This window comes from Panulirus ornatus, chromosome 44, assembly GCF_036320965.1.
Source record: "Panulirus ornatus isolate Po-2019 chromosome 44, ASM3632096v1, whole genome shotgun sequence".
Taxonomy (NCBI): Eukaryota; Metazoa; Arthropoda; class Malacostraca; order Decapoda; family Palinuridae; genus Panulirus; species Panulirus ornatus.
In genome coordinates, this window is record NC_092267.1 from 3,690,940 (window position 1) to 3,702,439 (window position 11,500).

An 11,500-nucleotide genomic window follows, 5' to 3' on the forward strand; every position below is an offset into this window, starting at 1 on the left:
TGGATGTAGCAGTGAGGGACGGGAGTGCATGGGTCTTGGAGAAAGAGGCAGGTGTGCAGAACGTAGAAGTCTACTCAGATGTCTGCTGGTGATACGACGCTGGGAACAGACTCGAGTGAGAAACAACTGAAATTGGTGTCCTATGTTTGGAAGAGTGTGTGAGAGGAGAAAGGCGAAAGCAAATGTAAATAAAATCATGGTTATTAGGCTTAGCAGCGAAAAGAGAGACAGATTAGTGGGAGTGTGAGTTTAGATGGAACGAACTTGGAGATAGCTGAATATTTTGGATGACTGGCAGCGAATGGAACCACAAGCGTTCAAGTAAACATAGTGTGAATGAGAGGTTAAGGATCATGAGCACATTGAGGACTATGTGAAAGGAAAGGTCACGATATTTAAGGGCAAAAGATGGTACAGTAGTCACGTTGGAGCTGAAGTCAGAGGTTGCTTGAATTTCAAGTAACACAGTCTTTAGAAATATAAGAGATCCAACAGCTATATACGAGTAAACAGTCATCATCGCTTTGTTAACTATTAGATTAGGCTTAAGGACGAAAGCACACCATTATGTAGCTATTAAACACAAAAAAGTCTCCGGACTTTGCACAAATCAGAGATTTATCTTCATATGTGCTGGGCACAACATACACTCTCAAACGCCAGGACATCCCATCTCAATAGTAAGACTTGACATGTATACACTTGGATATTACTGATAACAGACCTTGTTTTAGCGAGCTTGTTTAGCAGAGGACCAGAGACAAGCAGTTTGATCTGTTAACACAGTTAAATTGAAATGATATCCACGTATCATTACACATTAGGTAAACCCATAAGACCATGAGAACACACTGGTATGTGGAAAGCCGTATGCGTAATTTGTGTGGCGGGACTGCATGTTGGTCGTCCAGGCTACGGCCATCCTCAGAGATGTTCAATCTAAGATAATCTTTTGTTAGAAAAAACTAGGAATGTAGTTGTGATTGCACCGTCAAGGGCAACATGTGTCATTGTAATCACATTTTGTTTCAGTATAGCTTGGTCTATCATGTGAAAATCATCGAGTGAAAAATAGCTATAGAAGTTGCCTTACGTCAGAAGGATATGAATCATTTTGATACGTGGTTGATGTCTGAATTGTTAGTGTATGTGATCTGCACTGATTCGTATGCAAAATATTAACGTTCTTATATATGAAAAATCCTTAAAAATGCACTAATGAGGTAGAAATACACGGAACATAAGTATATAGTCAAGACGAAGGTCATAAAAAGAAAAAGAATATGCAAATGATTTTACAGGATGGAAACAATGATTTGCGAGTCAGTGAAGCTTCGTTTCTGCGTCGAGATGGCTGACGAGCGGGTTCATACTGCGTTCGAAACCGAGGATGACTATGTTGGTGGCTCCAGCCGCCGTTCATTTGTTGGGTTGTATCGGTGAGTAACGGTCGTGCGACAAGGGTTCCTGGGAAGTCTGGTGGTGGAGGAGGCTTCATGGAACCAGAGATAAGGTAAAGATACTGATCACTGAGACGTTCGAGGTAACACTCATGTTATTGACACAAGTGAGAGTTGAAAGGTTAGGATGTGTGACCATTGGTGACTGTTGGCTGGCTAGGTAGCTGCTGAGCGGCAAGGTGATCGTCATTGTGCGGGACAACTGACTGTCCCCTGGTTAGCTGCCAGCCAACTACGTAGGTAGCTGCCTTACAGCTATGTAGCTGTCAGCCAGCTAGATAGCTGTCAGTAGCCTTCTGTTCTCAGTTTGGCGGTGACTGATATTTCCATAAAGGTCTTATGTGGAGTCAGGATCGTGAATGAACATTTGTAGACTAATTACTTTAAACAGTGTTGAACAACTGGTCAACTATATTTAAGTGTAATTAGGTGTGTGTATGTACTCGGCAGACAGAGACTTTTCTTCGTGTATATTACCTTAGTTCACGTGTCAGCTTATGGTTATCCCTCCTGCAACAGGTAACTCTTTATACAGGTTATTACAGTTAGTTGATTACCTAGGTAAATTGTCACTTTAACTCAACATCCAAATGACTATTTTTGTTATGGATTTGCAGTACACAAACAGTAAGAGACCATATTAGAGATCGTCCCCATGTGTAGCTACTCCATGTGGTCTCCTGCCGGGAGACCACATTAATGTTGGTGTATTTCCATTCCATGTCTCGGCTTCTGGGGAGGATTAGGTGAGGTTTGTGTAGGGTATTGGTCGGCCGGTCAGGGGATCAGTGTCTCCTTGACTGAGTCACAGTGAGGCAAGCTAGGGTCGCCTGCCCGGGAATTGGTGGCCACAGTAGTGGATAACAGTATGTGTAGGAGAGAGTACACACCAGTAAAGATCCATCTCTTAAGCTTTCTTTACGTATGCAAGGGGTTTGGCCATCAGGCAGGCGAAGGTTTACGTCCATAGTCCTTGCCACGTAAACAGGCGGACTGCCCATTCGTTTGGTGGTGTTTTCTTTCGTAGTTTCTGCTGCTATAAGCTTATCCTACCCATCATATTTGATCAAATGAATTATGAAATCTATGTTAGAATTACATTTTTGTTAGAACAGTAGTTGAAACGCGGCTCATCAACAATGCCTCACCGTGCAAGGTCATACCACTCTCAGTTGCCCACTGACGCCACAGAAGCAGGGTGCCAACATGAGAGCACTTGTCAGGCGTCAGGGAGTGTACCCCCTTCATGTGTCAGGGAGTGTACCCCCTTCGTGTGTCAGGGAGCGTACCCCCTTCATGTGTCAGGGAGTGTACCCCCTTCATGTGTCAGGGAGTGTACTCCCTTCATGCGTCAGGGAGCGTACCTCCGTCGTGTAAGTTTAATAGTGGGTAAAGCTCAGACGAGTCAAGGTGTGAACACCGACACAGGGAAGGGACTGAGGTGAAGGCGTGTGTCTGACACTGAGTCTCCGACTTGTGTCAGGGTGTGGGGCGTTATTTCTATCAGGATGTGATATGCTCCAAGGTATTAGCCAGGGTGGCCACAGACTGTATTAGAGAGTGAGTTGCCATAGTCTCTCAAGGTGAGAGTTGAGGAATAAATCGCCGAGATGTGGCAGTCAGTGAGACACTGTGGTCTTGGTCTGTCAGGGAATGAATCATCTGTATGAGTCAGGTTCACCAACTGTGCTGGACTGATCTGACGTCGTGTATCTGGAAGAGAACAGCCGAACTTTGCCAGGATATGAGGTGCAGTCGTATGTCAGATGGCGAGACGTCATTTTCTTTGAAAGTGAGCGGCTTTGATGTTTACAGGGAGTGAGGCGTTGTTGTCTGCCAGCGAGCGAGTACCTATCGTATGTCGGGCAATAGGTCTTCGTTGTGTGTTGGTGTGTCCCTGGGAGGCGTGTTAGTGACAGTCACCGACGTGTTAGAAGCGAAGCCACCGACATAAGTACATCAGGGAGAGGAACCATTTTTTTTTTTTTTTTTTAATCTTTTTCCGTCTGCCATCAAGCAGGAAGCCGCTGTGGTGTAACAGAGAGTTAGTTGAAGTAGTTTCTTAGAAACGATGCCACCGACGTTTGTCATGGAGTAAACTGCATCTCTCTCTCTCTCTCTCTCTCTCTCTCTCTCTCTCTCTCTCTCTCTCTCTCTCTCTCTCTCTCAGACAAGAGTCCGTTGTCAGGGAGTTAGTCGAAGTAACGTGGCGTGGGTTACAGACGAAGCCATCGACGTCCGTCAGGGAATGAGCAACATTTCTTTTCTACATGCCACAGTAGTGTGTCAGGCAGGAAGCCTCCATTTTGTGTAAGAAAGTTAATCGATGTGCTTTGTCATGGGGTGAGATACCGACGTGTCTTAGAGACGAAACCATTGACATCTGTTGAGGAATGATTGTGTTGATAAAATGGGTACCCGCGTCAGCGAGTCAGCGCCAGGAAAACAGACAAAAAAATTACCACATTTGTTCACACTCGGTCTCTAGCTGGCCTGTGTACTGCACCGAAGTCACAGCTCCCTATCGACATCCAATCCCCACAGACCTTTTCAAGATTTACCCCAGACGCTTCACATGCCCTGGTTCAGTCCAGTGACAGCACGTCGACCCCTGTATACCACATTGTTCCAATTCACCCCATTCCTTGCACGCCTCTAACCCTGTAACCCCAATCTCTCAAAATCTTTTTTCACTCCATCCTTCCAGCTCCAATTTGGTCTTGCACTTCTTGTTCCCTCCACCTCTGACACATATATATCCTCTTTGTCAATCTTTTCTTATTCATTCTACCCATATGTCCAAACCATTTCAATACACCCTCTTCTGCTCTCTCAACTTCACTCTTTATATTTCCACACAACTCCCTTACCCTTTCATTACTTACTCGGTCAAACCACCTTACACCACATATTTTCCTCAAACATTTCATTTCCAACACATTCACTCTCCTCCGTACAACCCTATCTATTGCCCACGCCTCGCAACCATATAACATTGTTGGAACCACTATTCCTTCAAACATACAAATTTTTGCTCCCCGAGATAAAGTTCTTTCCTTCCATACATTCTTCATCGCTCTCAGAACCTGCGTCCTCTCCCCTACCCTATGACTTACTTCCGTTTCCATGGTTCCATCCGCTGCCAAATCCACTCCCAAATATCTAAAACACTTCACTTCCTCCAATTTTTCTCCATTCAAATTTACATTCCAATTAACTTGTCCCTCAACCGTACAGAACCGAACAACCTTGCTCTTATTCACATTTACTCTCAGCTTTCTTCTTGCACACACTTTTCCAAACTGGGTCACCAACTTCTTCAGTTTCTCTCTCGAATCAGCCATACTATGCTAGGATAGGAGGTACAGTCGTAGGTCAGATGGCGAGACGTCATTTTCTTTGGAGTGAGCGGCTTTGATGTTTATAGGGAGTGAGGCGTTATTGCCTGCCAGGGAGCTGTATCATTGACAAACAACAACTTACTCACTTCCCAGGCCCCCTCCTTTCCAACAGACTGCATATTTGCCCCTCTCTCCAAAACTCTTGCATTTATCTCCTTAACCATCCTATCCATAAACATATAAAACAGCCATGGTGACATCACACATCCCTGCCGCAGACCGACATTCACTGGGAACCAATCGCTTTCCTCTCTTCGTATTCGTACACATGCCTTACGTCCTAGGTAAAAACTTTTCACTGCTTCTAGCAACTTGCTCCGACACCATATACTCTTAAAACCTTCCACAAAGCATCTCTATCAACCCTATTATATGCCTTCTCCAGATCCATAAATGCTACATACAAATCCATCTGTTTTTCTAGGTGTTTCTCACATGCATTCTTCAAAACAAACACCTGATCCACACATCCTCTACCACCGCAGGAACCACACCACTCTTCCCCAATCTGATGCTCTGTACATGCTTTACCTCTCAGTCAATACCCTCCCATATAATTTCCCAGGAATACTCAACAGACATATGCTTATGCCTCTGTAGTTTGAACACTAACCTTCATCCCCTTAGCCTTTGTACAATGGCACCATGCATGGATTCAGCCAGTCCTCAGGTACTTCACCATGAACCATACATACACTGAATATCCTTACCAACCAATCAACAACACAGTCACCCCCTTTTTTTTTATTAAATTCCACTTCAATACCATCTCAACCCGCCGCCTTGCGGGATTTCATCTTCCGCAAAGCTTTCAGTACCTCTTCTCTCATAACCAAATCATTCTCCCCGACCATCTCACTTCGCACACTGCCCTAAACAAAATACTCACAACATCACTACCTGTTATTACTTCCCCACTTTCCCCCTTCACCAATGTACCCATTTGTTGTCTCGTCTTACTTACGTTATTAACCTCCTTCCAAAAATCCTTTCATACTCCCTAAGATTTAATGATACTCTTTCACCCTAACTTTCAATTGCCCTCTTTTTCTGCCCTTGCACCTTCCTTTTCACCTCCTGCCGCTTTCTTTTACACATCTCCCAGTCATTTGCACTACTTCCCTTCAGATATCGTCCAAACGTTTCTCTTTTCTCTTTCACGAACAATTTTACTTCTTCATCCCACCACTCACCACCATTTCTGACTTGCCCATCTTTCTCATGCTACATGTATCTTTTGCGCAAGCCATCACTGCTTCCTCACCCACTCCCCTAACGTCATTTGCTCTCATCTTTTGCTGTTCTATACTCAATCTCTCCTGGTACTTCCTCACACAAGTATTTGTGTATGTGCATGTATGTGTATGCGTTTATGTATGTATATATATATATATATATATATATATATATATAAACTCTTATGTGTATTTAATTCGTTAAACTGAATTTCTAAAACAGGATCTCTTAATCTGTATCAAGAGCGCTGAATAGCGTTAAAAACTCCAGTGCCTGGCTTATAAGCCTAAATTCTATAATTCAATGCAATTCACTTTGATATTTTGATTCTGGATGCCGCCACGCCAACCTAATGGCCTCAAGCGCGGCCAAAATTGGCTCTTTGATTCTGGATGCATCCAATTCACTCGATTGGTCTTTGGTGCTTCCAAAGAGGTTTCTAAGTAAACCTTCAATTTGGCACTTTGATTCTGGATGCCGGAAAGCAGCTCTAATGGCATTTGGCGCCGCCAAAGGGGCTTCAAATTAGACCTTCAATTTGGCACTTTGGTTCTGTATGCCGCAAAGCCACTCATATGGAATTTGACTCCGCCCAAGGGGCTTCAAAATGAACACTGAATTTGGTATTTTGGTTCTGGATGCCGGCACGCCACTCTAATGGTCTTTGGCGTTGCCAAAGAGGCTTCAAAGTAAACCCTCAATTTGACACTTCGATTTGGGGCAGAGGATGTTCCTGGCTGTCTGAGATCTCTACTGCCTCCTCGTCAACATCTACTACACCAGCAACCTCATTGCCATCCCCACCAGCCTTGCCAACCCACAACGCATCCACACCCTCCAGCAGGTGGCTGATAGTGACTACAGGTATAGTGTCCACCATCCACACCCTCCAGCAGTGTGCTGATAGTGAGTGTAGGTTAAAAGGCCTTGTACTCGGCATGAAAATCTTCAAAAATAGAATTAGTCTTCGAAGTTTATCATTTAATGGAGGATACTCTCCAGGGTACAATTCAAACATCACCTTGCAGATCAATATACGTTCACTATCATATAACTTGCCCTGAGATTAAAAGCCCTTATATACACTCTTCCAAAAAAAGTATCTGCCCCCTGGCCTGAAGTTTCTGAAAATCAACAACTGACCGACCGAGATTAGAACTTGATTTCTCTGCCATCCTGATGCAATTGTAAACTGCATCAGGGTGGCAGTGGAGTCAAGTTTTAATCTCGGTTGGCCGGTTGTAGGTTATCAGAAACTTCAGGCCAGGGGCCAGATACTTTTTTGGGAGTGTGTACCTCACCAAGGCTTCCATGATCCTAGCAACATGGATTACCTTATCAACTGCCCTCGAACTTTTTACGTCACTATCATATACACCATAGAACAAGTTAGAAATTGAGTGAACATTTATTGGTGTAGAGAAGATTGAGGTATCCCAGACTGAAAAGTTACTTCTGGAATACGACAACGCAGTAAAGGCAAGTCGTCATTTTCCCCGGCAGACCTACCAAGGTTTACATCAAAAGTATATTAGAATCTACAGATATCAATATGAAAGTTTGCCGTACTGATAAGCTGTTACGCGGATACCTGGCACTTTTTATTATGGATCATAAGGAACCTTTAAAATACCGATAATATCATACATGAAATAATCTCAGAAGTTATACCTATGTATACGAAATTGATAGACTTCATTATTGACGTTAAAAACAATGTGTATTTCTTATTTGAACGTAAATTAACAATAATGATAATAACGATAATGATAATGGTAATGATAATAATAATAATAATGATAATAATGATAATAATAATAATAATAATAATAATAATAATAATAACAACAACAATAGTAATAATAATGATAGTGATAACAATGATTAAAATGCTAATGATATATACTGTATAGTGCCTTAGTAGTTCAGCGGATAAAATGCTTGAAAGTTTAATCTGAACATTGTAGAACGAAATATGGTAGATAAGAGTAAGATATACATATAGTTAGTTCAGTTCTTTAGCTCTAAAGATATTTCTAGTAGGCTATGCAGATGGATGTTACATCATCTTTTGTTTGTAACCAGAGACTGGCGATTCTTGACGACGGTTCTAGCCTACCATCCATACTGTGAGGCAGTCAAAGGACGACGTCTACATGAGACTGTACAATAAACTGGACCTGTTCCTGCAGGAGGAGGAAGCCGTGGCAGCCATGCTGACAGGCACCCACACCCTGGTCCACACTACAACTTATGTGATCACTCGTCTAAGAGGTCACAATAAAGTAAGGCAGCAAGACTCTCTCTCTCTCTCTCTCTCTCTCTCTCTCTCTCTCTCTCTCTCTCTCTCTGAATACTCTAGTTCATGAAAGCAAAACATAACTCACTGTCGTCTGAAAGCGTCTACCGATTAACCTACTAGTTCAGAGTCGGTGGTGAAGATATACTCGGAAATCGTTGAGAAAGAGTCAAGAAACATGATAGCCAGATATTCAACCAACAATTGTCTGGCGCTTGTGAGGCACCCAGGGTGAGGCACCTAGGGTGATTCACCCAGGGTGAGGCACCTAGGGTGATTCACCCAGGGTGAGGCACCCAGGGTGAGGCACCCAGGGTAAACTTCATTCTGAAACAAGTGGTCCTCATAGTTATGGTTGAGTCTTTCAAAGACCTCTGATAAATACGTTTAGTGTAAATTCACGTTCATTTCGGCAATATTTTATATGTTATATAAAGAAAATCATTGTAACCAAAGGTGAACTCAGGCCTTAACGATTCCTTGAACCTTCAGTTTACGTAATCAGAGAAGTTAACAGAGACGGAGTAACCAATGAAAAATCCACTCATTCCTCTTGAGCTTAAAGGTGCTGTGTTTATAGGTGGAGATGGAGTCACTGAAGGAGAAGGACTGGAAGCGGCAGCAACAGGAGTCGTCGGGGCAGCGGACTAACATGTTCCTCACCCTCCAGCACCTCCAGGGTATCTTCTACATCCTCATTCTCGCCTGGGCCGCCAGCGTCGCCGTGTTCCTCCTGGAGCTGCTCAGGCACCGCTGCTCTCGCCGCTAAGAGCCAGGCGCTGCTGGAGCTGCTAAGAGCCAGACACTGGTAGTGTTGCTCAGGCATCACTGCTCTTACCGTAAGGAGGCAGGCACTACTGTACCAGCACCAGTGCTGATAGGATCCTCACACAAAGCGGCATAGGTCATGTTTCTTTCATCGCCAGGTGTCCACCATAGGTGGAGTTGCTCAGGCACCATTGCTCTTGCCTCTGCCACCAGCGAGAGGGAAGGCTTAGGTAGTAGAGTAATGGCCCCTCCCATGACCCCTGCAAATTGAAGGCATACTACTCTGACCACACTTTATTATGTGACTCTGCCACCAGTGAGAGGGAGGGCTCAGGTGGTAGTGTATTGGCCCCTCTCAGTACCTCAGTTAACTCAAGGGTTATCCCGTTAAGACATTGGCACTTCTCTGATATCTAAGGCACTATTACCATCATATACTAAGCACTACTTACTGCTTAAACACCACTGTTTTCATGCTTGGCGTGTCAAACATTCTTCCTCCACGGACCACCGGGAGATATTGTTACATTTCAGCACGAGTTACAATTTTCATCAGTCAGTATGATAAACAAATGCAGATTATAATCTTGAGAAAATATATGTGGATCAACTACAGCACATTTCGCAGTCTAATCTTATAGGATTAGGCTTACAGTAGTTAGACTTGATTATTCTAGTGTTCTATATTACAATGTTTAAGTCAACTATGTATATGCTTGTGAGAAGGTTTTAATAGAATCAGTATGACCATGAAAATTTAACTAAGGTTGGTGTGTAGGATATCATAATGGCAGACAGAAAGGCACTGGAGTACCACTGTAATATTAAGAAGCTGTAATGAATGGTGGGTAGGCAGACGAAGCCACAGAGATGAGGAACTTGGTTAGTACACTAGCATGGGTTTGTTTCCCTATACATTGGTTAAGGTGGGCTGGTCAGTACACAGAGTAGTGGGTCATCCTCTACACGGGTGAGGGTGGGGTGGTTAGTACACAGATTAGTGGGTCATCCTCTGCACAGGTAAGGGTGGGCTGGTCAGTACACTAAGAGTAGTGGGTCATCCTCTACACTGGTTAAGGTGGGCTGGTCAGTACACTAAGAGTAGTGGGTCATCCTCTACACTGGTTAAGGTGGGCTGGTCAGTACACAGGCATGAATGGATCAACTATAACAGAGACAGTGACTCCCCTTGACCACTCCGACTGTCACGCTAAGTGAAGGCCACCTTGTTCAATTAACTTTAGTTTAATATAAAGCACATCTTTCTAATGTTGGGAGAAATATTGTCGTAATAAACTGTGGTGATTATACTCTAGATGAATATCAGCATTCATTTCTAGGTAAATAAACATGTAAATTAATAAGTTAGGATGTACTCTTCTCTGTAAGAGAATTTGATTTTCTGTAGATTATTCAAGGGCCTAATATCCTGGACGGCTCTGAAAATGAGATGAGCCGATTTTCCTTTGATTATCATTCCTTTATGATTTCATGATTGTTAAACAACCAGGTATTTGGAAATGTTCCAAGCTTGTGTAGTTACGTTTAGAAATAAATACTGTGTATATTAGACATAGTCTCATTATATCCTTCAAAGAACCCAAGGAAGGTGAGTGGAAGGTGAGCAAGAATATTCTGGTCTCAGGGTCCTACAGTCTTTAATACGCCACTGATGACAGGAAGCTGTTGCAGGCAAAGGATTGTACACTTATGACCTGTACCAAAGTGTATGACATTGCTTGCATAAGAGAGATTCGTTCTCACTGTTGCAGCTACGACCCGGAAGGTGAGTTGTTAGAGGAAGATAAGGTATATTAAGAAAATATAAGCACAACTCGGCCACAATCAGCAAGAAGCCAATTTCACATCAGTGTCTTTTACACCATCGACTGTAGAACTGGACCGGGAAAAGGCTTTGTATTAAGCTGTCAATACCAGTGTCGGTGTACTGAATGACGTGAGCATTGTTGAAGGAAATGATGCCACTGAAATACGTCAGATGGCTGCAAGGTTGCAACAGGCATATCCAGAGGACCTGGAGGGCTGCTGTCCTGATGAATCCTTCATTATTTTCAGTGAACAAAGGGCAAGTCACATGTGATGACAAGACCCTTTATATGCACTTCGTGAACTAGAAACTTCACAACTGGATATGCCTTTGCTCAACATATGAATTGCTTTGATTATTCATGTGACTATTATGGCGCCAAATGCTGGAGGGGATCGAGCTATTAGAATATCTAGAAACATACATTCGACATGAGCGTTACTGTATGTTAACCCAGCATGCTATCGACTCCGTGATCAGCTTATATAAGATTTGTGTACAGTGTTAT

At 43.3% G+C, this 11,500-nt stretch overlaps 1 protein-coding gene across 4 annotated transcripts; it reads left to right on the forward strand.

Moving 5' to 3' along the window:
* Positions 1 to 1,386: 1,386 nt before the first annotated feature.
* Positions 1,387 to 10,734, forward strand: LOC139762805 (uncharacterized). 4 transcript variants are annotated; one of them, XR_011715841.1, is made up of 4 exons: positions 1,387 to 1,513; positions 8,183 to 8,382; positions 8,977 to 10,190; positions 10,243 to 10,734. XR_011715841.1 is itself a non-coding variant. In XM_071687958.1 (3 exons), the coding sequence occupies exons 2-3, from the start codon at positions 8,254 to 8,256 to the stop codon at positions 9,163 to 9,165; spliced, it is 318 nt and encodes a 105-aa protein (XP_071544059.1). In that variant the 5' UTR covers positions 1,387 to 1,513; positions 8,183 to 8,253; the 3' UTR covers positions 9,166 to 10,734. The 4 variants fall into 4 exon arrangements, 2 of the variants coding, with proteins under 2 accessions (XP_071544059.1, XP_071544060.1); XR_011715842.1 differs by having other exon boundaries at positions 10,295 to 10,734; XM_071687958.1 differs by having other exon boundaries at positions 8,977 to 10,734.
* Positions 10,735 to 11,500: the final 766 nt, after the last annotated feature.